Source organism: Marmota flaviventris, chromosome 3 (genome assembly GCF_047511675.1).
Source record: "Marmota flaviventris isolate mMarFla1 chromosome 3, mMarFla1.hap1, whole genome shotgun sequence".
NCBI lineage: Eukaryota > Metazoa > Chordata > Mammalia > Rodentia > Sciuridae > Marmota > Marmota flaviventris.
The window spans coordinates 15,103,662-15,131,642 of NC_092500.1; the positions used below are offsets into that span (position 1 = coordinate 15,103,662).

The 27,981-nt window shown below is 36.0% G+C and overlaps 1 protein-coding gene across 2 annotated transcripts in view; it reads left to right on the plus strand.

The window, feature by feature from the left end:
* The first annotated feature begins 353 nt into the window (after nucleotides 1-353).
* The window catches only part of Cry1 (cryptochrome circadian regulator 1), a 63,123-nt gene continuing 35,495 nt past the window's right edge, over nucleotides 354-27,981 (plus strand). For both annotated transcript variants that reach the window (XM_027941665.3, XM_071609564.1), the window contains exon 1: nucleotides 354-1,107. In XM_027941665.3, coding sequence (XP_027797466.1) covers nucleotides 950-1,107 — 158 coding nt within the window. In that variant the 5' untranslated portion in view covers nucleotides 354-949. The remainder of the gene's footprint in view (nucleotides 1,108-27,981) is intronic.

Genomic DNA, 27,981 nt, shown 5'->3' on the forward strand with positions numbered 1-27,981 from the left:
GGTCTCGGCAAGTCTCAGCCAATGGTGGCCGCTCACAGCCCCCAGGGGCGGGGCTAAGCCTCCCCCCCTCACCATGGGCCTGTGGTCACCAAGGGTGCCTCCAGGGGACAGCGACCAGGCGGCTGAGGAAAGGGGAAGAGGCAGGGAGCCCAATATCTGGTCAAGAGTCAACATTTTGGGGGATGAAGCTGTTGCTGCCTCTCTGGAAGCGACTGAAGTGCGAGCAGATTCCCCAGTCAGAGCCAGCGTAGTAAACACACTTCAGAAACGTGAGGTGCCGGGGGTCACGTGGGGAGTGCGCCCTCCAATGAGGAGCCGGGGGCGGAGCCCAGGCCGCTGACGCGGCGGTCGAGGCGGCGGAGTCACCCGGGCAGCCTCGGGACCGGTCACCGGCCGGGAACCGTCCAGCGGCCCCGACCTCCGCCTTGGTCCTCCGTGGTCGCTCTCGGGCCGAGAGGCAGCGCCGCCAGCCGAGGCTGAATCGTCTCCCGACCCTCTGCGGGGCTCAGCTGAGGCGGGCCGTTTTCTACGCGCGGGCCGCCTTGGTGGGGCGAGGTTTCCGTGACGAACCTCCCGGGGCTGCCCGTGCCAGCTCGGGCCGTCGTGGCGGCTCGAGCTCCTGGAGTTGGCTCGCGCTCCGGGGGTCCCAGGCCCTGGAAGTTATGCGTCTCCTCCGGGCGATTGCAGCGGGCGCCGGCTCCTAAAGGGCGTCACACGGGGACTCCGCCGTCCGGGCAACCTCCATTCATCTTCCAGCTGCGCCTCCAGCGCCCTCGCCTTCTCACGTCCCCTCCTCGGATTCATTTTATCCTGTCCCCCCTCTGCCGCCCTTTCCTCACTCCTTGGGTGCGGCGGTTCTCCTGGAAGCGCCGGTGTCGGTTATGAGCCGGACCCTCCTGCTTTGAATTGCTGCGTGGAGGAAGTCGGTGGTGACCCGCCTGCCCCGGGCATGGGGGTGAACGCCGTGCACTGGTTCCGAAAGGGGCTCCGGCTCCACGACAACCCCGCCCTGAAGGAGTGCATCCAGGGCGCAGACACCATCCGCTGCGTCTACATCCTCGACCCCTGGTTCGCGGGCTCCTCCAATGTGGGCATCAACAGGTGGCGGTGAGTCCAAAGCTCGTGGGATGTTGATTTCGTGTCAAATGAATCAGGTGTGCGTGAATTCTTTGAGATGGGCCGAATCTGAGGATTTAGAACCAGGACCGCTTTGCTCGTACCGTTTAAAGAATTGTAGGTGCTTTCAATGTGAAGTGGAATTTTTGATTTAGTAGTTCTCAGGCCAGAGAGTACTGACGACTTAAAACATCTCGGCCTTCAGAGGTAAATGACATGTCTCTGCGCTGAACTCCTCCCGGCGATTTATGGAGTTGTGTTAGTGGTGGAGTTAAAGATTTAACACCCTCCAGATCTTAGTGGGCTGTGGATTGATTCCCTTGGCCTCATTGTGGCCGTTGAAAGGATTGTGGTCTTTTAATGTTTACGTTTGTGTGTCTAGGTAACTCAGAAGTAATATGGAGAAAAATCATTCATTCAGTACAATCGACTCCAAATCCAGTTTTGTTCCCCCTTGAGGTTACTTGTAGAAAAAGCAAAGAAAACAACATAATCTGATGTTTGCTCAGCTCTTCCTCTCAACTCCTCCTTGTGGCTGACAAGACAAAGCACAGTTTTTCTTTCTAGCAAAATATAATCCTTCTAGGGATCAGAGAACTGGAAGAAATCCTAGAGATATTTTATGATTTTTTCCTGAAAAACCAGGCTAGATGATTGTTAGGCCCCCTGGTGGAAATGAAGGCTTTTGTTCAATGGACAGATTACTGATCACTTACTATATGCCAGGCGTTGATTTAAATGTCAGATGTAGTAGTGAATGAAACAGAGTAAAAAGCCTTGTCCTCCCTCTTCAAACTTGTGTCCCAGATAGTAAAATATATATTTAGTTATTTAGCTGGTGATGAGTGCTGTAAAGGAAAATAGGGCAGAGAAAAGAGATAAGGAAAACAAGAGTAGGTATGGGGTTGCAATTTTAAATATCAATGATCAGTATAAGAATTACAGAGGGGACAGCAGACCCAAAGAGATGAGGGGATGTAAATATCAAGGGGAATAGTCCAGGCAAAAGGAGAAGGCCCTGAGGTGAAAATATGCCTGACCTTTGGAAAAAAAACAACTGATGGAACCAGTATAATTGGAGCACAATAAGTGAGGGAAAAGTAGTAGGAATGAGGTCATAGTTGTCATAGAGCCAGACTGACTGGAGCTTTACAATTACCAAGATTTATGCTTTTTTACTCAGAGTGAAGTGGAAATAATTGCAGGATTATGAGCAGAGAAGTGACGTGATCTAGCTTAAGTTTGAAAAAATTTTTTTCTCTGGTTGTGATTCTGAAAACAAACTGAATTAGGGAGTAGAGGTGGACAAAAAGCAGGAAAACCAGTTAGGATACCATTGCGTTCATCCAGGTGAAATGAGAATGGCATGTACCATAAGTGATAATAGCAGAAGTAATAAGAAGTAGTCAGATGCTGCTTATTTTCTAAAGGCAGAGTACACATAATTTGTTGGTAGATTGAGTACATGATGTGAGATAAAGAAAAAGAACTAGGAATTATTTCAAAATTTGGGGTAGAGGAACTAGGATTGGAGCTGCACTTTGCTAAGAAAATGAAGCCAATCAGAGAAGCCTTTGGGAGAATGATGGGCATTCTCTTTTGGACTTTTAAGTTTGCATGTTTTATACACATCCAGGTGGAAACAGCACATAGGCAGTTGGATATAGCTCAGGACAGAGATCCAGGCAGCAAGTATAAATTGGAGCATTATTAGTTTATAGATAATATACATAGTCAATATAGGCTCCCTTCACCCTCTTTTCTAAGGGCACTAAATTCACCCCTGGGGATAGAGTTCTTGTGACCTAATCATCTCTTTAATGGGGATTAGGGTTCAACATAAGAATTTGAAAGTGCATGACATTCAGTCATTCGTGTATTGAACACATATTTGTCAAGCATCTACTATTCTAGGAATGTGGGGGGTCAGAAAAAAAAACAAAGCAGCCCTAGATCCTCAACCTATTGAAGATTCATTATGGTGGAGCCATGAGACTGTATGAAAATATTATAAAAATGTGTGCAGATTGAGCCTTGGGTACTCTTCATGTTCGAAAATTGTGTAGAAGAAGAACCAGTATAGGGTACTGGAAAGGAGCTGCTAACAAAGTAAGAAATCAAAAGGACTATGGTGTTGTTTGCTTGTTTCTACTGTTGTTTTGTTTTTGGTGGCACTGGCGGACCTCACATATGCTGTGCAACTGCTGTTTACTGAGTTACATCCCCATCCCTAAAAGTATGGTGTTTGACAGGAGAGACTCTTTTGTCTATGTCAAATGCTGCTGATAGATCAAATAAGAGGAAGACTGAAAATTAAACTTGGATTTAGTATTTTGAGGTCTTTTGTAATCTTGTCTGTAGTGGCTTTAGTAGTATCAGAGGCAAAAGTCTTTTTCAAGTGATTACTAAGGACTCATAACATCATGTTCAGAGGTTTTTGCATATTAGTAAGTCACCTACTGTTTTTGAAAGAGAGTGCCCTAGAGCCAATTATTTTATATTTACGTAACTTTATTAATTTCCTATTTATTATAATACCCAAACTCCTTAGATTGGCATTCAAAATCTACCTTTTTGCCTATGCATCTCATTTCCTACTGTTTATAGAATGTGACCTCAACCCTAGCAGGGGTAAAACTCTTATTTTCCTTCGAGGCTTTATTTTCTTTAATCAGAATTCTATAGACTTTTGAGGTCAAGAAATAAATTTTTAAAAATTATTTTACTGGAAAAGTACATTAACAAAACTACTTTTTGATGTTGCCATCATTTTGTTTAAAATCAATGTTTTAACATTAAAGCAATTTTAAAGAACATTGTCTTAGAATAAAGTACTTAAACAAATGAATAAAGTACTTTAAACAAATGAAAGTTTACATCTTACAAAAATTACACTCAAAATTTTATTGTAAAATCTTATACACCAATGTTCACAGAAGTATTAGTCATAATCAAAAGGTAGAAATATCCCAAATGTTCATCAATAGATTAATGGAATTTTTTAAAATACAGAATATCTATATATTAAACTGTTATTTGGCCATGAAAAGAGTGAGGTATTGATACATGCAACAACATATGTGAATGAACCTTGAAAACCTGCTAAGTGAAGAAGCCAGTCACAAAATTCCACATATTATGTGCTTTTATTTATAGGAAATGTTTACAGTGGGCAAATATGTAGAAACAAAGTAGAATAATGGCTTCTTAGTATTGGGAAGTTGGGAAGTGTTAGCCAAGAGGCCCAAGGGTTTTTTTGTTTGTTTGTTTGTTTTTCCTTTCTTTCTCTCTGCCCCCCCACCCTCCCTTCAGTACTGGGGGTTGAACCCAGGGTCTTGCATATGCTATCAAGCACTGAGATATATCTCAGCCCTCCTTCTCAAGGCCCAACCCAAATACCTCATTTCTATAATACCTTTTTTTAAAAAAATTACCTTGCCTGGGGATGATTAAGTCTTCTGAAATCTTATTTTTAGTATGCTTCTCATATACTCTTAGCATTTACTGTCTTCATTTGTGAATACTGGTATTATCTTAGTTTGGGCTGCTATAACAAAATACCTTATAATGGGTGATTTATGAATAACAGAGATTTATTTCTCCCAGTTCCAGATGCTGGGAAGTTCACAGTCAAGGCACCAGCAGATTTGGTGTCTGGTGAGGGCATTTTTCTTCATAGGTGGCACTTTCAATATGTCTTTACATGATAGAATGGGGGGAATAAGCTCCCTTCACCCTCTTTTCTAAGGGCACTAAATTCACCCCTGGGGATAGAGTTCTTGTGACCTAATCATCTCTTTAATGGGGATTAGGGTTCAACATAAGAATTTGAAGGTGCATGACATTCAGTCAATAGCAGTTGTAGTCTTCATATAATCATTTCTTTCTTACTTAACAGAGGTTTTACAATAGTGAATAAAGCAAAAAAAGTTTCTGCCCTTCTGGAGTGTTCATTCTAGTAGGAAAAAACAGATACCTAAACAAATATATGCCAGAATGTGTTAAATGCAATGGAGAAAAATAAAGCAGAATGTGAAAACATCCCTGAAGGAAATAAGCAAGCTATGGGGAAGGAGCCCTTATTGTATTCTCTGAAGCATAGTTGGTATTTGATACAGATTGTTTAAATTTTCCTTAGAAGTCTAGGATTTAGGGATGGAGAAATTATTTTATTTCATTTAGATGCTAACGTATACCTTAAACTCATAATTTAGAAAAGATTTCCAATGAACAGATTACTTTCATTGTTTAAACTTCAATATATTCATTACACGGTTGAAGCTATCATATGTACAGTCTCTTGATTTTTCAGTAACTGAATCTATAAATGCTACCTGCTCTTTCTAGTGTATGGTTTCAGTGGAAGAGATATTGCCATCTCTATTCAGAAGTATTCCTTTTGTCTGGGATCCATTTCAAATACTATGTTCAGGTTTTTTTTTATTATTATTATTGTTTATTCTCTCACCTTTTTCATAAAGAGAGATAAAAAGAGTTTTATCCTCTTTTTAAAGGTTACTTTCAATCAACATTTAAACATGCGTAAAATCAAGCTCTGTGAAACAATAGAACAAAACAAAAAAAGCCCACAACAACAAAGGAACAAAAATGTATCCTTGACTATGTTCTTCTCCTGTAACTGTGTAGCTCAGTTCCTTAATAACTAAACTTCTTGATCAAGATGGCTACAACTTGCTGATTTCCTTTATTTTATCTTCTGCTTACCCTTGAACCAACTTAGAACTAGTCTACAGCTGTACCCCACCCTCCCCAGGCGGAACTCTACCAAAAGTGTTTTTCATCCAAAGGACACTTTTAAACTTTTCACTCCTTGATTTTTTCTCAACATGTGATACATTTTGCCACACCTTTTTCATGCCTTGGTTTTAGTTAGAGACCCTCCTATGTTTGTTTTTCTGCCAAATTTTTATTGGTGTTCTTCCTTCTCTTCTTTTTCTGTTCAGCCCTTAAATGCCCCTGAGGTCTTTGATATACACTCACTTTTCATTGTACATGTTTATAGACAGTCTCATCCCTTCTCATGAAGTTAGTTACCATCTTTATGCCCCAAATTCTCAAGTCAGTATCTTCAGCCCAGCTCGCTCTCATGATCCCCAGACCCGTGTATGTTTCTCCAATATTTGGTTGCATGTATTATATTAACTTAAACTCAACTTGCTCAAAAGAAAGTTCATCTTCTCTCTTATCTTTTGCCCCCAAACATACAAACAATCAAGCTCAAACTTACTTTTCCTGTGTTTTAGTAAATGATACTACCATTTACCAAGTTGCTCAATTTATGGATTAGGTCGATTATATTATCCATTTATTTAACAAGTATTTGACTCCCTACAAAGAATATGCTGATTACTTTGCTAATGTGCGTGAGTGATAGTCCACAGATAATATTTCTACCGTCAATAAATTTGCAGTACAGAGGGAGATTTATTCAGAAATAAAATAATTACACAAATGCATTATGGTGACAATGGATTTGTCTCTTAACCCCATGTCACTGTTTTGGTTTTTTTTTTTTTTTTTTTTGGTCCAAATTATTTCAGGAGCCTATAAGTTATCCATCTTGTTCTCTTCTAATTCATTCTCTGTACAACAACTAGAGTGGTATTTTAACGTAAAAAATATGATGTGTCATTCATGTTTTAAAACCCTTCTGTGACACTTATTTACCCTTTGGTTAAAGGTGGAAAAAGCCATAGAATTGCTTAGAATCCCTATATAATCTGGTCCTTTGCTGCTTTTTCCAGGCTTGGGCAATTGTTTCATCTAGACATTTGAGCCTGATCCTGAAGTATGAAATAATCTTAATAAGCAAAGAATGAAAGGAAGGGAATTCCAAGCATAGGGAAGAAAATTTTAGAATGAAGGAAAAGCACAAGGAAAGGCATGATATTCTGATACTAACAAGGAAGCTGGTAGAGCTCAATCATGTGCATGAAAAGATAGGGAGTATTGTTTAGTACTCATTTGTTTGCTCAGGCCAAACAGGATTAAACAAAAGAGTTTATTGGGAGGTGTAATTGAACAATCCTGGGGAAACTGGCTTTGGACATTTATTGATGCTAAGACTCAAAAGATGTCACCAGCGTCAGATTTCTCTTTTCATCTCCAAATTCCTATTTGCCTTGGCTTCTCAAGCAGGCTGTCCTCTGGTGGTTTAATACAGCAATGACAATATAATTACAGCAGTAAAAAGTGTGTGCCTCTGTCCTGGAAGTGTTAGAAGTTTTATGGCACTTTAGTAGCTCTGTTGGGACTAGTTTTTGAACCAGTTATTGTGAGCCTCAGGTTGTCTTAACTGGAGTTGTGTTCCGCAATGCTGGAAGCAGCTCAACTGGATGGAAGTATCTGAAGTAGAATGAGTAGGAAATTTGTGGGTACCCTGAAACAACAGGTGCCTGTTATGTAAGAACTCAGATCAGAAAATGGTACAATTCAGAAAAGCCTTGACCTCTGGGGAAATATAACTTCAGCTGAGTGAAGAAGAGAGACAGGATACAAGGGAGGCTTTGTCAACAGTTCTAATGTAAGATAATATGGGCTTAGGTTATAGAACACAGGAATAGACTATATTTAGATGAGAAAAAATAGTGAATTCAGTTTGGGTCACTGGTGAATTTGAATTACTGCTAAGATATCAACATAGGGAAATGGAGAAATAGACATTCATGTCTGGGACTGTAGACATTAGAGCTGTGGATATGAGAGTAATTCCTAGATGAGTAATAGATGAAGCATGATTGCATGAGACTGTACAGAGTAAGACCCAATCAAAACTTTGGTGAATACTTAAGACAAAGAGAAACTGATGACAGAGATAGAGGAGAATAAGAGAGAGAGAAGAAGAGCCAGAAGAGTGCTGTTATCACGGGAACCAAATATGACAAGAATTTGTCTGTGTTGTGCTGGTTAGGTTGAGTTTGATAGTTAGGCAGGAAAATTGTCAAGGACTTGGAAGTGGACAAAGGAAATTGCCATATATCAGGAATGCTAGATATTGTCTAAAGGACCCTTCAGGACTATATGATTCTGATCAAGGAATATGCAACATTGTCCTTGACTGACTAGCCTGTTTTATGACTCTGTAAAAAGGGAAAAATGTTAAGTTGCAGAAAACTAATAGCAGTACAAATCCTTCTTGCCTGTACCAATGCAAATGATTCCCTTTCTATGCTTTGCAAATGAATTTTGTAGAATGGGAAATGCAAATCTCTGTAAACCAGATTCTCATTGATCCTCATTAAATTTTAACGTCTTACTAGTTCCTTCATGAATTAATGGTGAAATAAAATCTTTACCGTATAGTTAGATATAGTTAAACTGTGTATCTCCCAAAGGTGTATGTCCTAGAAGCATGGTCTCCACATGTGATCTTGAGGTGATTGAACCTTTAAGAGGTGAAGCCTAGTGGAAGGTAATTGGGTCAAGGGAGCATCACCTCTGGAAGGGACTATATATGAGACTATATAAAATCCCAACAAAAGGTTTTTATAAAGGGGAGTCATCCAATATGCTTGGATCCCTTTTATGTGGCTCTTTACCTTTATACTTCTCTACCCTGTTGTGACAGCTGCGGGGTAGGGAGCCCACAACAGAGGCTGATCAGAAGAGTGCTCCTGATCTTGGACTTTCAGTCTCCAAAACAGTAAGCTAAATAAACCCCTTTCCTTTAAAATGTACCCAGACTTGGATATTTTGTAATAGCCACACAATATAGATTTAAAGGCACCACATTTTCATTTCACATTTGTATGGGAGTCACTATTTTATTGTTTTGAAAATCATACCGTAACTATTACAAAGGTTTTGATGATCTGTGAGAGAGTTCTTCAGTATAGTATTAAGGATAGAGTTCATATTGTATAGAATATTACCAAATGTGTGTGTTAGGTGAGGGGGAGGAGTGGGAGGGATGACTAAATGTTGGACTGTGAAGGAAGATTTATATAGAAGAGGCAAGAAATGAGCTGGAGGCATAGAATCTGAACAGGGTGGGAAAAAGTGAATTTGGGGTATATCACCAGACTTATAGTTGAGTCTGAGCATAGTAGAATAGAAAATGAGATGTATAAATAAGGCAAAGCCTGCATTTGGCGTTCTTTAAATGGCACACTGTAACAAGTTTAGAACATTTGGCTGTCCTGACCAACCTTCTAATCCCTGCTTTCCTACTAAATAACAATGGGACTCGCCTTAGTTAAGTCACTTTTTTTTTCACTTAGTCATCCAGAAAACATCACTGAGAGCCTGTTACCTGTCAGGCATTGTTCTACAGAGATGAAGTCAAGGTTGGGAATATAGCTGGTGTTAGAGTATGTGCTTAGCCCATGAAGGGCTGTTAAATGGGACCTCAGTAGAAATATACAAAAACAATCATGGAGCACAAAGGAAAGATCTCTGGGGAGATGGAAAAGTGCCGCAGTCCGGCTGCAGCAAAATTACCGGGGGTGGGGGGGGTGACGAGGAACTTGTGTAGATTGATAAAGCAGGAGTGGGAGCCATTTATTGTAGGACAGGAGGGGTATATATACATTCCACACAGCTTATCTTAATTAACATAGACTAGATACAGCAGTCAACCAATAAGGAATCTCCACACTTAATGGCTCGCTGGCGTTACTTCACAAACCACTCCCTCTGCAAAATGCCAGGCGCCATCTTGACTTGTTTACAGACTCTAACAGAAAAGGGGTAAAGGTGGTTGATGGGTGTGTTCTGGGGAGGTGTGTGTGTGTGCACACATGCATGAGTGTTGGGAAGTGGAGTGTGAGATACTGATTTGAGAGGAGTTTCAGAATGTTTCTTGAAGAAGATTCAAAAGTCAGTGTCTTCATATGAAAAGGGAGATACTGAAAAAAAGCAAAAACAAAAACAAACCTCTCTTATCTGATACCACTGGGATCCACAGTCAGTGATTTGAAAGGCAATCATTAAAACACACACACATACACACACACACACACACAAAAGTAAAAATGCACATTACTTTGACAGTTTTTGATGGTAAGACTTACTTCTAGGTCTCAGTTCTGCCACTCACTTCTTTATCCACATTCACTTGTTAGGTGATCTCATCTAATTCCTTACCTAAGTATCTGATGATTTCCTACCATGCTTTCCTGTACTGACTTCTATCTTCAATTCTAGACTCACATCTAATATTTTTATGTAGATTCCAAATACAGCTTCATTTTTGTTCCCATCTCCCCCACCTCCTGTCATTTTTCTGCATCACAATAATGGCAACATTCATCTAGTTGCTCTGCAGAAACCAGAAACCCATTCATACTTTTTATCCTCATGTGTCATATCTAGTCCTTTACTGGCCTCAGTCTAATTCAAAGTACCTCTATTCTTCCCCTGCCCCCTTATTGTGAATTAGCATCCACATATCAGAGAAAATATTTGGCCTGTGGTTCTTTGGGATTAGCTTATTTTGTTTATCATAATATTCTTCAGTTCCATCCATTTACCAGAAAATGCCATAATTTCATTCTTCTTTAAGGCTGAGTAATATTCCATTGTGTGTATGTGTGTATATATATATATGTATATATATATTATATACATATATGCATATATGTATGTATGTATGTATGTATATGTATATATGTGTATATATATATATATATTACAACTTCTGTATCCATTCCTCTGTTAAGGGCATCTAGATTGGTTCTATAGTTTAGCTATTGTGAATTGAGCTGCTGTAAACATTGATGTGGGTGCATCACTGTAGTATGCTGATTTTAAGTCCTTTGGGTATAAACCAAAGAGTGGGATAACTGGGTCAAATGGTGGTTCCATTTCAAGTTTTCTGAGGAATCTCCATACTGCTTTCCAGAGTGGTTGCACTGATTTGCAGTCCCACTAGCAATGTATGAGTGTACCTTTTCCCCCACATCCTGAGCAGTGGGGACTTAACAGGCATGCACTACTCTGCCCGTCTCTGTCAGAGATTCCATCTCTGTGTAGTTTTGATTTGCATTTCTCTAGTTACTGGAGATGTTGAACATTTTTTCATATATTTGTTGACTGATCATATTTCTTTTGTGAAATGACTGTTCAGTTCCTTTGCCCATTTATTGATTGGGGTTTTTTTTAGTGTAAAGTTTTTTGAGTTCTTTATATATCCTGGAGATTAATGGTCTATCTGAGGTGCATGTGATAAAGATTTTCTCCAGAACATCTTCTGTAGACTCCAGAAGGAGCTAGTTTGGGAGTAAAGATGATACACTTGGTTTTAGTTATATTGAGCTTAAAGGAATAATAAGACATTCAAGTACAATTGGTTAGCAGGAACTGAAGCTAGGAAGAGAAATTGGGACTAGATGTGTATATATAATTGGAAATAATACTTTTAGAGGTGATAATTAAAGTTAGGGTGATGAATTTATGAGAGCACTGAAAGGGGGTGTATGGGGAAATGAAAAGGAATGGCCATCTTTACTTTTTTTTTTTTTTTTAATATATCTGTTACCTGGGCAGAGTAGTGCATGCCTTTAGTCTCCACTGCTCAGGATTCTGAGGCAGGAGTGTCGCTTGATCCCAGGAAATCAAGACCAACCTGGGCAACATAGCAAGACTCCAACTAAAAGGAAAATGTGTGTTTGTATGTTAAACTTTTTTTTTTTTTTTTTTACCCAAACTTTTATTGTCAGTATTAGAAACCTGGACCCTCCACAACAGAATTTTCTTTCCATCCCCACCTCCACCAATCTCCTGTCCCCCAAAGGGTTTCCTTAGAAGTATCTGTTGAAAGCTATTATCTCTTTGTCTATTTATTTGGTGCTGGGAATTTAACCTAAGGCCTCATGCATGTTAGGCCCACACTCTACCACTGAACTACACCAGGGGTCTGTCTGCGATTTCCTTTTTTGTCCACAACTTTTAAGTTTATACCATCTCCCTGTTGCTGCTGTTGTGTGTATGTGTGAGTGCATGTGTCCATGAGTTTGTGCAGCATTCACTATTTTTTAATAGTTCACTATTTTTTAATTGTTGGAGGTTGAGGAATTGAAAGTATGAGTTCCAATTTTACCATCTTAATGAAAGTTGTTTCTTGATTGCATAAACAATCCCATTTAACATACCTATCATAAAACAGTCCCATAACAAATTTAAAACAAATTAATTAATTAAAAAAATAAATAAACAGTCTCATAAACCCTGAAAAAGAAATCCCATTAGCCAGGAAGAACTACCAGTAACATTTAACCATTTTATACCCTTTGAACATATACATTAATACATACATATTGTATATTTACATAATTAGGGTTATATCATTCACTGTAAATGCTATTCCTTTTCCCCTCCTTCTCTTTCTCCTGTCCACTTCCATTAGTTGCTGCTGCTGGGACTGTTACTAGTTATCATAATTTATTAGGGTTTTCTTAGTTTCCTAAGAAATCTGGGCAGAACTATATCTACAAGAGAAATGATTGTCAGATAGAACCTTGTACAGAGCTTTGTTTCTTGTCAGAGACAAGACTGCCATTTAGATCTTATTCCTAAGACCTAATCCTTGAATATTTTTTTCCCCTCTCATTCATGCAACCCACTGATCATCTTTATGTTACTGTAATTTGTGGTTTTGTTTTAGGCATTGTAGTTTTGCTTTTTTAGCATTTCATATAAATGAAGTCAGAGTACAATCTTTCGTGTTTGACTTCCTTCACTTAGCATAAGGCTTTTGAGAGATATCCATATTGTTGTGTGTATTATTTCATTATTTTCTGTGCTTAGTAGCATTTTTTGGTACAGATATACCCCAATAGTTTACTTGTTCACGGGCTGTGAACTCTTTGGTTCTTCCCGGTGTGGGTTGTAATGAATGATGCTACTGTGAACACATGGTTACACATTCACTTCTTCCTTCCTCTATCTCTTTTTTCCTTCCTCCTTCTATACTTTTTCTTCCCTCCTTTGTCATTCATTTCTTTCTTGTTCTCTCTTTCCCTTCCCTTGTTTCCTTAATAAATTTTGAAAGTGCTGTGGTTTTCATGTGGCTTGCTCCTTAAAGGTTCTTTGGCTGGAAGCTCCCCAGTGTAATAATGTAAAAAGTGGTGGCAAATCCTTTAAGAGGTAGGAGCTAGTGGAAATCAATTAGGACATCAAGCTTCTAGCCTTAATAGAATAGATTAAAACTGATCTCATAGAGATTAGTGGTATAGAGTAAAACTGATCTCATAGAGATCAGTGGTATAGTACTTAGTCACCATGTGCAAGTCCTTGGGTTTGATCCCAGCACTGCAAAAAAAAAAAAAAAAAAGGTAAAGTGTGTCATATATAGTAAAGGAATACTAGCCTTTTAAAAGCAGAAAATTCTTTGTCATCTTCCAGATAAACCTGGAGAATATTATGCTAAATGAAAAGAGGATGTTATGCTAGCACCATGAAACACTGATATTTAATTTAAAATGAATAACATTTTTTATGAAATCAAGTAGTTTCATATATAAAATATCATCATATAGCAAATATGAAAGAAACCAATGATAGTGAAGTTTTAAATTAAAAAAAAAAAAAGATTAACCACTAATATGCTTCTTATGAAGTAGGGATATGTTGCCCAAAAGATTGAAATTCAGTTATAAAGATTTTAATATGTATCCTTCTATATGAAGAGGCAGAATAAGCTATTGACAATATTATTTTCTGTATGATTATCTTGCATGTTATATATTAGGGATATACAGTGTGGAAGAGTCAATACTATTGAATACTGGCTTGAATATACAGATGTCCCTCAATTTATTACAGTTTAATTTTTTAATTTTATGATGGTCCAAAAGTGAAATGCACTCAGTAGAAGATTTACTTATAAAATTTTGATCTTTTCCTGTACTATCAATATGCAGTGTGATACTCTTTTTCAATGCTGAGTGGTGGTAGTGAGCAACAGCTCCTAGTCAGCCGCGCAATCATGAGAGTAAAACTGGTGCTCTACAGTGTACTTTGTTGCTAATCAGTAGATTAGATGTATTAAATGCATTTTTAGTTTACCAGGATGTTGCCCCATAGTAAATTGAAGAGCACCTATATGCTTGCTTTACATTTGAATGAAACCACCAACTTGCAGAAATTAGCTATTTGTGCTTATATGGTATATGTATGAGGGAAATGTGCTGGATAGTTTATTGTTCATCACTGAAAACACAAGCAACAAGATTTTTAGTGTACCAATTCATTTTTTACCCATTTTAGACTAGAAAAAAATGTATGCCAGTATTAATATAGTAATAGCTTTGAGCATCAAGGGAAGGACTAAGTTGTGGTAATAGAATAACACAATTTGTATCTAATGTAATTAACATTGTTTTATTCAGAAAAAAAAATAGTTGGTAGTCAACATTTTGTTTCCTAATCTTGATTCATTGTTGAATGTAATAGTGTAAATGAAGATGATTAAAACTACAGTAAAGTGAAAGTTTTCTTAGCTTGCTTGAAAGATTTCCCACTCTGAAGTATATATAGACAAAGGGTGCTTATGTGTGTTTTTGGAATAAAGGATAAAAAGAAAACATTTCTTCACACAGTGGTCCTGCTAGTGGCTTGTTTAAATGGTATATCTTAAGGATACATTATAGTTTCTTGAATTGGGCCAAAATACAATTTTTTAATGTTGAAGATAATAGGATTTCTAATATAGAACTGAAGTGGATGGCTTGATGGTCAAGTTTGATTGTTTCGATCACTTGATAGTTACAATCATTTGTTTAAACCAATGACATTCTAATGAGTATATTAACTAAATTTTGTATGTTTACATATTGAACAGAATTTGAAGAAATATTTTCTAAATCCACATACAACTAAAATTGTATTAAGAATCCATTTGTCTGTTTCCTAAATTGGCGCTGTAAACTGTTAGCTTTTTGAAAATTCATTGAGTTAGATTTTTTTTTATTTTTTATTTTTTGGTACTGGGGATTGTGGGGACTCGACCACTGAGCCACATCCCAAGTCCTATTTTGTATTTTAGAGACAGGGTCTCACTCACTCAACAGCCTAGGTGTTGCTGAGGCTGGCTTTGAACTTGTGCTCCTCCTGTCTCAGCCTCTGGAGCTGCGGGGATTACAGGCAGGCACCATTGCACCCAGCCTTGAGTTACTTTTTTTTTTTTTAAGGATTTTTAAAAATTATTTTTTTTATTTGTTTTAATTAGTTATACATGACAGTAGAATGCACTTATATACTTTGATATATCATACATAAATGGGATATAACTTCTCATTTTTCTGAGTATACATATTGTAGAATCATATTGGTCATACAGTCATTGAGTTACATTTGAAGTATTTAAAATGGTTACCCATCTCCAAGTAAGAAAGACCTTGGTATAATCTTGTGGTAGTAAATAATCATCATCATTATTATTATTAATTAAAATGCTTATCTTTTATTAACCATTTTATAGATTTTCTGTTTACCTAAATTTAGTGGTGGTTTATATGCTAAATAACCATTAAAGTCATAGGTGCTATAATGAAATTTTTAATAAAAAGTTTAATAAGGAATAGAAAGTTTAGGAAGCACATTTTCAAGACCACTTGAGTCTGCCCCAGATTATAATCAAATAAATTTTTTTTGTTCTAAAAAAAAAAATAGAAAGTTTAATAAACACTGATAGATTTTCTGAATAGATTGTATTCAAAAAGACCTGGATCAAACACTTGGTTCCATCCATTAACATTTGTGATCTAGGTAGGATATTTAGCTTTTCCTGAATAGTTTCTTTATTTTTAGTAAAGATAATAGTATCTACCATTGTACATTTTATGCTTCTATAACAGAATTATACAGACTGTGTAATTCATAATGAACAGAAATCTATTTGACTTTTGGTTCTGGAGGCTAGGAAGTCAAGGATGGCAGGGCCAGCATCTATGGGGACTTCTTGCTGCATCATATCACTGCAAAAAGGCAGAGAGGGTGGGAGGAAGGGAGAGAAATCAAAGGGAGGCAGGAGAGAAAAACAAGCGGAAATGCACACTGGCACAGGAGGGGGCCAAACCTGTCCTTTTCTAAGAAAACCACTCCAGGGATGATGCCATTAATCCAGTCATGCCTAACCACCTCTTAAAAGTCCCACTTCTTCACTGTTGCACTGAAGATTAAGTCCCAACACATTCTTTTTGGGTGATACATTCAAACCATAGCATTACCTATATCATACTGTTAGAGGATTAAATACGATTTTTAAAAAGTACTGATCCAGGTTAAACTCTTCATATTTTCTTTGATTCCAGAGTACCAAAATACTTGTTTATAAATATTTTTTTAAAAATCCATTACTTGTGATCCAAGAATAGGTAGACTGGCAGATTCCACTAAGATATAACAGGATTGTTGTCAACTAAAAGTCCTAGCAACTTTTTCATTTGACTTGCTTCCAGGCTCTGTATACTTGTTGAGGGAATTTCTGAACTTAAATTTAGAGCCTTACTTATATGTATTCCTGTTATTTTCAACTGATGTTCAGCTATTTAGTATTATTTTGAATTTTATCATTGAGATCATTGTTACTATTTCAGATATATATCCTCTGATATATATCTGAACATATCCTTTGATATGTTTTATTCAGTATGTAAATTAAAGAAATATTTATTGTAGAGCTACAGATAACTTTAGAAGTCTAGCATATTATTTTTCATGTCCCTCTTTGATTATGAAATCAATTTTGTGTATTATAACATACATTAAAAATAGTAAAATAGACCAGAAAATATCAAGGAACTTAATAAGAGCAAGTTATTTTATGAAACTCTTTTGTTTTAGTCCCATATACACATACATGATTAATTGTACTGGATCATTTTTCTTACTAATGACTCACTCTCAAAAAGCTTGAAAGACACTGATATATTCTACTTCTCAGATGGGAAAATTGGTCCAGTGAGATTAAACTATTTGCCCAGACCATATCTGGGCTTATAGTTTAATATATAACATGATTGATTGCATTTCAAATTCTTTCTAGCTTCTTTGTGTAATTGAACATAATGATTACATTATCAAGAGATGTACAGGTACAGAAAACTTTATGGTATATTCAATATTAGAGTCTTCAATTCCAGGTTAACATTTACTCATTCAACAGTATACTATGGGATATAATCCATAGTTTAAAATATTGCTAACAGTTCATAATTTTCTGTCTTGTTCACCAAATACATCATCATTAATCTTGTCATGTATGCATTAGTCTTATAATTTTGTCGGAACATGAAATGAGATTATCTTAACATGCAAACTGATAAGCTTATGTCTTTTAGAAACTCCCCTACATATATCCACCTTTAAAACTCAGGCTTATTTTCTCATTTCCAGTTCTGTGATTGACTCTTCTCATTGAGCTCATTCACTCTATCTGTGATTTTCTGTTTCTCTTGCCAAAACATATATCCTAGACTTCTATTTACTCTTTAGGTTTGTGCATTCCTATTAAAATTTGTTGTTGGAGTGTGTGTGTGTTTACCAGGAGCTAATGGAAAAGGACATTCTGTATTTTATTATTTATTAATATTATGTCTTTCTTAGTTATGGGCTTGAATTCTCCTTGTTAATGTTCTTTCCATTAGCATTAATTTTAAAAGGATTATATTGTCAACTTTAGCATTTTTAAAAAAAATTTAAAATTTAACATTCCTGCTAACATAATGGTTTTTATTTTTGCAATTTTGAAGTGTGTGTTAATCCTCTCATCTTTAAAACTTGGACTTATGAGAAAATTCCTGTAAAGAGAGAAAGAGGCATCTTTTTATTTCCCAACTGCAGATCATTGTTTTCTTTCCCATTATTCTCATTTATAATTGGATATGTAGAACTTTCTTTTATTATTTATTTTTTATTTTTTTGGTACCAGGGATTGAACCCAGGGCCACTTAACCCCTGAGCCACATCCTCAGCCCTTTTTATATTTTATTTAGAGACAGGATCTTGGTAAGTTGCTTAGAGCCATGCTAAATTTCTGAGGCCGGCTTTGAACTCATAATCTTCGTGCCTCAGCCTCCTGAGCTGCTATGATTATAGGCATGTGCCACTGTACCTGGCAGGACTTCATCTTTTTAAACTTTTGTGTTATATCACTTTCTGGTTTGCCAACCCATCAGTTTTAGTTCGTTTTATATTGCTACAACAAAATACCAGAGGCTAGGTATTTTACAGAAATAAGAGGCTTATTTTGGTTCATGATTGTGGTGGTTAGAAAAATCAAACAGCATGGTACTATGCTGGTAAGATCCCCTTACCAGCACTGTGTCATAACTTGGTATAAAAGTGGAAAGGGAAATGGCTATAGGTAGAAAGGGCCAAGCAAATGGGGTGATCTCACTTGATGAGAGAACTAACTTGATGCTCTGAGAGTTACATGACTTCTTTCCAAGGGTGGTGCCCCATGACCTAATCACCTTCCACTAGGCTCAGCCTCTTAAAGATCTATCACCTCTTAATACCATCAGCCTGGAGACCAAGTTCTAGTACATGAACCTTTAGGGGACACAAATGAGATCATTTCCAAACCATGGTAATATAATGTATCATTTCTCAATGATGCATATGTGACAGGTACTTTGAAAATCTTTCTACTTGGCATTTATTAGGCTTTCTTTAACCCATTTTCATTCTTAGTTCAAATTTTTTAATCTTATCTACAAAAATTGTACAATACTTTTTACAATATGTTTTGGTGCTGACATAACTGTTTCCCATGCTATATTGAAAGGCACCTAATCTAGTGACTTTCCTCTCTTTTTTCTTGCCTACATGACAATCATGTGTAATTACTTTGACATGTTTTGGAGACAAATCTTTTTTTCTTTTATCAAAATATGTCTATGTATTTGTTTTAATTCTTGGAACATATTTTGATGGAATAAAGTTTTAAGTTGCTGGATTTGTTTCCGACCTTATTGAAATATTACACTGTCTTCTAGTTTCCATTGTTGTTGTTGAGAACTTTTACTCCTTTAGAAGTAATCTGTCACCTACCCCGGACTCACAGCTGCTTTCAAGATTTTCTCATTGTCTCTGAAAAATCGTCTGTGGGAACTTCCTGAGGCCCAGGATATTCCTTTCTCCATAGAGAATTTAAACTGAACTACATAGTTGTATTAGAGTTACTACCACCCAGGGCACTATAAATTTATGTTTTGAGCTTCCTTGCACCACACTGATGACTTAAATTTGGATTACAGGTCCACCTAAGGGATTCAGTGCTTCACAGTCTATAGATCATTTCTTTTGTTTTCCCCTCTTTTTCTTTTTTTCCCCCCATATTTTTTATTGGTGCATTATAGTTGAATATAATGGTGGACTTTGTTATTACATATTCATACATATACACAATATAACAATATAATTTGGCCTTCCCCCTCTTTTTCAGCCTCACCACAATGAATAGAGGAGGATTTTATTCTGTTTCACCTCTTCTCTGGAGACATATAGCTTCTTAGTATCTTGGATTACTGTTTTGGGGCATCTTCTTTTCAGGGTGTCTTGAGCTGATCCTGGGCTTTGACCTCTGTTCACCTTGCATATGAACCCACTGTTTGGGTTCTCTGGAAGTAACAAATGTTCTTGGGGCAAAAGCTGATTATATGTTCTACTTAGCATTTGGTTTGGTAATTCCTTATTATCTTGTCAGCTCTTCACTGCTTTTAGGGAGACATTTTATCTATTCTATCTTAGTCAGTATTTTATTTCTGTTTTAGTGGAAACACTGGCCTAAATAACCTATGTTATTATTTGAAATTAAAACCCATTTAAAATTTTCTGTGTCTGATTTAAATATATGTAGCATCTATGTTCATTTTGCATATTTCAATTTCTAATACTGCTTGTTTATGTCTTCTTCCTTTTTGTCTTGGTGAAGTTCACAAAAAAAATTTTATTGATCTCTATAGTGGATTTATTTTTATATCTCTTTAACATCACCCATTTTTTTCCTTCTAAATAAACTTAATATGCTAAGTACAAAGAATATTAATTTTTAGCCATTTCATTTTTCTAATACAAATTTAGGTGTGTAAATATTCCTTCAATTGCTACCGTATATTAGCTATGTTATTTTATTGTCTTTAAGTTCAAATAATTTTCTAAATTTTATTATAATTTTTTCTCTTTGGCCCATGAATTATTTAGAAGTATTTTCTTCATTATTTATTTAAAATATTTAATAAACATGTAGTTTTCTATTCCTTCTAATATTAATTTTCAGCTTAACTACATAAGTGAGAGAATATATTGCATATCATTTCAATTCTTTGAAATTTGTTTAGATATTTTTATGGTCCAATTATTTTCAGTAAAAATGTTACATGTGTATCCTACTCTTCCAACATGGTTTTTAAGTGGAATTTTTTTTTAATTATCTTGGAAATCATACATTATTTTAGCTATTTTTTTTAGTATTTACCCTATAAATTACCAGAGGCACACCAATCCATGTCTAAAGTTAATTGATAATTTTATCACTTCAACAGATGATACAGGATCCTTAAAACATGTACCCAAATCGGCCTCCTTCTGACTTGAATATTTAATTTCTGGTTATTTTCTTTCTTCTTTTTTTCCTTCATGGTGCTGGGGATTGAACCCAGGGCCTTATACATGTGAGGCAAGCCCTCTACCAACTGAGCTCTATCCCCAGCCTTGGTTATTTTCTTTTTGTTATTAAAAAACAACATATATTCTCATTGTTTTATAAGGCCATTATTTACTTAACCATTTATTTAGGTAGTTATTTGGTATAGAATTCTAAGGAGACATTCTTAGTCATAGTCACTGTCACTTCCACTATTCATTTTTTGAGGATAGTATATATTATTTGTTTTTGTCTAATTTTAAATCTTTTCTCTGACATGTTCTGCAGTTTTTTTCCATGACAAATCAAGATGTTCTTCTGTATTTATTTTTTATGGATTTATAAGGCTTCTTGAAGCTATGTGTTGATATCCATTTTATCAGTTCTGAAAAAATTTTCAACTGTTGTTGTTTTCAAATATTTCCCTGACCTCATTTTTTCTCCTTTGGAAATTTTTTTAGATGTTTAATCTTCATATTTTCCATCTCTTTAGCTCTTTGTAATTCATTTTGTAAAATTTCTTTATGTCAGGTTTCTTTTTTTAATCTAAAAAAATTTAAATTAACATATAATAATTGAAAATATTACTGGAGTACAGTGTGATAAAAATTTAAATTGACACATAATAATTGAAAATATTACTGGAGTACAGTGTGATGATCAAATCAGGGTAATCAGCATATTCATCACCTTAAACATTAATTATTTCTTTGAGTTGGGAAGATTCAACTCTTCTCTTCTAGTTCTTTATAAAATATATAATAAGTTGTTGTGAACCATAGTTACCATACTGTGCTACAGAACACTAGAACTGATTCTATGTAACTGTATTTTGATGCCTGTTATCCATGGTCCCTCTATCCCCCTTTCATCTCCCCTTCCTATTCTCTAGTGATCACTTTACTACACTCTACTTCTATGAGACCTACTTTTTAAGCTCCCACATATAAATGGGAAATGTCAGTATTTTCTTTCTATATCTGGCTTCCCTTAATGTAACATCTTCCAGTTCCACCCATATTGTTACAAATGATAGGATTTCATTCCATCCTGTCATTTGCAACAATATGGCCAAATAATATTCCATTGTGTATGCATATCACATTTTCTTTATCTCATCATCTATTAAGATGCCCCAATTGATTCCATGTTTTGGCTATTTTAAATAGTGCTGCAACAGACATATATACTTCATTTCATTTTCTTTGAATATATACCCAATAATGGAATACCTGAATCATATGTTCTGTTTTTAGTTTTTTGAGGAACTGTCATACTGTTTTTCATAATGATTATAGTAATTTGTTTCCTGCAACATGTGTATGAATTCTCCTTTCTCTGCATCCTTGCCAGCACTTCTTACTTTTTATCTTTTTTGATAATAGCCATTCTGACAAGATGAAATGATGTCATTGTGGTTTTAATTTGCAGTTCCTTGATGAAAAATTAAATATTTTTCTTATGCCATTTTTCTTCATTCTTGGTTGGTTACATAGAATATTTTTTAGAAGTTACCTAGAAATCACCACATACCTGATATCCTAAAGTCTAGTGTAAATTAATACTTTTACCATTTCTCTAACAACACCAAGACCTTAAGATACATTGACTTCATTTAACTCTTGCTCATCTTTGATATAATTATATGTGTGTGTGTGTATGTGTGTGTGTATCTCACAATGTATATACTACTATGATTTGAATGTCACCTCCAGAACTCCAGTTGAAGTGTAATTGCCTTTGTAATATGATTAGGAGGTGAGAATTTGAAGGGGAGATTAGGTTATGAGGGTATCTTCCTCATGGATCAATTAAGAGTGGTATCACAGGCATGAGCTAGTTCATGGCAAAAGCTCTGGAAAGCACCTGTATGCTTCTCTAGTTCTCCCCTTTTGTAAGGCAGACTTGTGTTGAAATTATGGAGCCATAAGATCAAAACAACTGGGATGGCAAAGACACCATTTAGAGGATAATTGTCTGTGGCTACAGTGAACTCAATATAAGCAAGGTGAAAGTTCGCCTTGTCAAACCACTGATTTGGGGGTATTTATTATTGCAGCATAATACTGTCCTATTCAGACCAAATAGGGGACACATTGGCCTGAAGAGTAGAATCATTAACTGAGATTGGGAAACGTGGGAGGATACAGTTTGAGGTAACCTTCGAAGAGAGGTGTTTGAAGGGCAGCTGGATATCATTAACCTTCTGTGACTATCCTGTGTGCTACAATTTGGATCTGGAATGTACCCCAGAGGTTCTGGGGTACATTCGTGTTAAAGCTTGGTCTTCAGCCCATAATGGAACCTTTAAGAGGTGGGAGTCTTAACCTTTAAGAAGTGGGAAGTCTTCAGGTCATTAAAGGTGTGCCCTTGAAGGGAACTGTGGAACCTAGGTCCCTTTCACTTTTTCTCTTTCATTGCTGGGTCTTAAGGTGATTGGTTTTGTTCCAGTCACACACTTCCATCGTGATGTGCTGCTTTATCACAGTCCTGAAAGCAATAGGGCAAATCAATCATGGATTGAAACATCCAAAACTGTGAGCCAAAATAAGCCTTTTTTTCCTTTATGAGTTTATTTATCTCAAGTATTTGTTATAGTGATGGGAAGCTGACTAACATACTATGCAAAATTAGACCCTCTCATATTCCTCCACCCTGTTTGGGTTTTCTCCGTAGAAATTATTACCATTGAAATATAGGATGGTAGTTTAGGAGCTTGGAATTTAAGCTAAAACTGACTAAGTTTAATATCCTGACCTTGCCACTTTAGTATTTGTCCTTGGGAAATTTTCTTAACCTTTATATCTCTCCTTTCTCTCATTTGGAAACCAAAGAAGTATCTGTCAAAAAGTTATTAAGTGTATATACATGTAAAGTACTTAGAGTAGTACTGATATATGTTCTAAACATTTGCAGATATTATCATCATTGTCATTATTTATAATCTAACATGCAAATTTTGTGACACTAAACACTGGAGTTTTTTTTTTTTTTCATTTATTACTAGGATCAACAACAATTTTGGACACAGTAGTTTCTCAAAAAATGTTTGATAGATAAATGGGTGAAGCATTATGTATCTCTCTCTCTTTACAGTAATGTCAATACGAGAAGAAAGATGTTGGCCATTTGCCAAGCCTCAGACAAATTTTAATAGTTACATGTGCTAGATCACAGATCAAAAATTAGAATTATTTTTCAGCACTATTAGTCTTTTTCTGAAGGATAGAAAGTTAAAATAAACTGTTAGGCTACAGAAAAACATTATGTTCTGGGAAAGCATGCTTTATCGTACATATTAGGCAGATGTTATTTAGTTGTATGTAAATCCTTTAAAGCCTAGAAGTATAGCTTACTCTTGATTTGGCCAAACCTGGTGGAGTCACGATGCAGTAGTTTCTAAAATTAGACAAGGATAAGATTTCTAGATTATAAATAGCTCTGTGTAATTTTTTAGTTCAGAAAGAAGTTACATAGATTATATTAGCTCAAGTTAATTCCAGATCTATTATTAATTCTAATGTTTTTCTGCCTTTTTCTACATTGATTATATCAATATACCTGTCATCTATAAATAACCATGGTGTTGTTTCTTCCTATCCTTTTGCCTTGTGTTTCTTTTTCTTCTGTGACTACGCTGGCTAGGCCTCCTTGTACCAAACTGAATAGAGAAGTGATGACAACAGGCATGCTGGTCTTCTTAGTCTTAGAGGAATTGCTTTCTGAATCTCACCATTAAACATGATGTTTTCTAAAAGTAATTTTTCAGATTGAGAAAGTTACCTTCTGGTCCCAGTTTGTCTAGTGCTACTTTGTTGAAATTGTTTTTGTTGCTGTTCTTCTGCATCTGCTCAATTGCTCATGTGATTTTTCACCTTTATTTTTTGAATAAGGTAATGAATCACAATAACCAGTTTTTAAGTATCAAAGTAACCTAAAATTCTAAAAGTAAGCCAAATTTGATTATGATATGTAATGTATTTTACATATTGCTGGTTTTCATTTGCTAATATGATGTGTTTGTAAGTAAGATCAGTTTGTAGTTTTCATGTTGTACTGTCTTTGTCTGGTTTGGTGTCAAGAAGAGTCTAACTTCATAAAATAGATTGAGGGATGTGTTCTTTTTTTGTCTGTCCTCTTTGAGAATCGTCTGTAAAGGATGAATTCATTTGGTAAGATATAAATTTCTTCATGAATCAGTCTTAGTAAGGAATTTATCTATTTCATCTAAGCTTTCTAATTAATTTGTATAAAATTATTCATATATCTTATTTTTGTTTAATTCCAGCAGCATCTGAGATTATGCCCCCCCCCTTTTACTCATAATGTTGCTTATTTTGCCCTCTCCTGTTTTTCCTGAATTACTCTTATCAGAATTTTATATTGTCTCTTTGTCTAATAACTTTGATTTTTTTCCATGATGAATGTCTATTTTCTTTTATATCTGATCTTAACATTTCCCTTAGTTTTGCTTTTTTTAGGATTTTTTCTACTGTTTCTCTAACTTAGTTTAAGTCTTCTTTTCTAGTAGGTATTAAAACCCATGTTTCTTCCCAATTACCTGCTATGATTTGAATATTGGTTTGGGGGTCCCTAAGGACCCCATGTGTGCCCACTTTTGCCAATCAGATGCCCAAACTAATGGGATGTTCAATCTTGTACCCTAACCTCTAGAATTAAGTTTGTCATCTCAAATATTTTGTTGTTGTGACTAAAACATGGTGGACTAACACAGTGCTACTTCAGTTGCATTCCATGAGTTTTCATTGTATTTTCTTCATTGTCATTCAGTTCTAGGTATTTTCTAAAATTCATTGTCCCCATCTTCTCACATTCTCTCTGCATCTCTGCCTATTTCTATCTGTTCTTTATCCTTTACTTGTTCTCTCTCCACCACACCCCACCTCCTGCCTTGTGTCTTTTTCTTGGAATTTATTCTTAAATTGACATCTTTCAGCAGTTCTGGAAAACTCTCAGTCATTTCACATCTTTCATTCTGTAACTCAGATTGTGTTTTTCTTCCTTATCTCTTTTTTGATTAATTGATTTTTAGTGGAACATTTCTGTGGCAATTCTTTGAAGTATAGGTTAAAGTTGAGAATCCAGAGAGGATTTGTGGTGGGTCAGGGGAGCCGGGCACCTGCCTGCATGTGTGTGCAGGTGATCCCCTTTAATAGTTAATCTAAGTCCTGAAAACCAAGGACTTTTTACACTCAAGATTTTGGGGACCACAAAAATTCCATGAATTTTCATTGAGATGATTAATTCTTGGGGCAATATTTTTAATAAAAATTATTTTAATAATTGTAGATTGATAGAAAATGTGCACAGATAATGGAAAGCCTCTGTATTCTCTGTTACCAGTTTCCCCTAATAGTAATATCTTAGATTACCATGGGACATTTATCAAAACCGAGAAACTGTAGTACTAGCTAAACTCCAGACATTATTCAGGTTTCTATTCATATTGTTTTTCTGTTCCAGAATCCCATGCACAATTGCCACATTGCATCTAGTCATTATTTCCTTCATTTCCTCTGTGACAGTTGCTCAGGCTTTCCCTGTTTTTTATGACCTCTATGGTTTTGTGAACTATTCCTATATTTTATAGAGTGGTCTTCAGTTTGAGTGTGCCTGATGTTTATTTCATGATAAGGCTGGGGTTATGGTTTTTTGGGAAAATATCACAGAGGTGAAATGGTCTTCTCATCATACCATATCAAAGTATCCATGACAATATGTTTGATTTAATGGTGATATTAACTCTGATCATGGGATTTACTCTAATTGTGCCATATTTTATTATTAACTTCCTTATTGGAGGGGCCTTGGGCTTTATTTTCTATCCTGCGCAACCTGTTTTTTTTTTTTTTTTAATATTTTTTTAGTTTTTCAGTGGGCCTTTATTTATTTATTGATACGTGGTGCTGAGAATCAAACCCAGTGCCTCACACATACTAGGCAAGCACTCTGCCACTGAGCCACAACCCCAGCCCTCAACCTGTTTTAAGTGCAGGCTTTCCAGGGCTCTGTAAGCCCTCAACACTATAGCTGACTGTGGCACCCTGCTCACTTCTTATGCTTTCTTACTTTTTGGCCAGCCCTGTGAATTACTTTAAGGAGTTTTCTTTGTTGCTGTCATTTTGTCCATTTGTTGTTGGTTATTTCTGTTAGGGTATGTTAATCCAATGTACTGTAAACAATACATATTAAAAACCAGTATTTTTAGCATGGACTTTGAGTATTTGTAGAGGTAAATAATCATTTTATTTTAGAAAGTATACCAATAGCCTTTCTATTCTCCCAGCCACCTTCACCACCTCCCCACAGTTCTTAAAGTTTTCTTCATTTAAATATTTTGTTTCCTCTTCCTTTCCTCCTTCATCCTCTTGATTGACACCTGTTATTTCTAAACATTGCTCAAATGTTTTCTTCAAATGATATGTTTATATTCTTAAAGCTATTAGATTAATTTTCCAAAACATTTTAGATGATTACATATTCCACAGGAAAGTAGCATGATAGAGTGCAAAGAGCACAACATTAGACTCAGACACATCCAGATTAGATGATTTTTTTTTTACTTTATTTTCTAACAGAGCTCAGAAATGGACTTGATAAATTTCACATTCCATCATTTTAAAAAAAATCACATACTTTGTAGACTTGTTAAGCACATCCATCGTGCTTAAGAATGAGAGTGAGACCTTGTCTCAAAATGAAAAATGAAAAGGACTGGGGATGGGGCTCAGAGGTAGATTCAGTTCCCAGTACCAAAAAAAAACAAACAAAAAAGAAAAGAAATGAATAAGTAGAAGTTTTGTCTCACAGAACATATATAACATGTAAAATTATATATGGAATATAACATGTAAAGTACCCAGAAAAATAGACTTACAGAGAATAATCTTTCTCTTTCATTTTTCTTCTCCACTGGATATTAAATCAAGTTTTAAAAATCTCTTTCTCCTGCCTTTGTTCATTTATTTATTTTATTAATCATTGGATAGAGGGGCTGGGGATGTGGCTCAAGTGGTAGCGCGCTCATGTGGCATGTGTGCGGCCCGGGTTCGATCCTCAGCACCACATACAAAGATGTTGTGTCCACCGAAAACTAAAAAAAATAAATATTAAAAAATTCTCTCTCTCTCTCTCTCTCTCTCTCTCTCTCTCTCCCCCTCTCCCCCCTCTCCCCCCCTCCCTCTCTCTCTTCTCTCACTCTCTCTTTTAAAAAAAATCATTGGATAGATATTTAT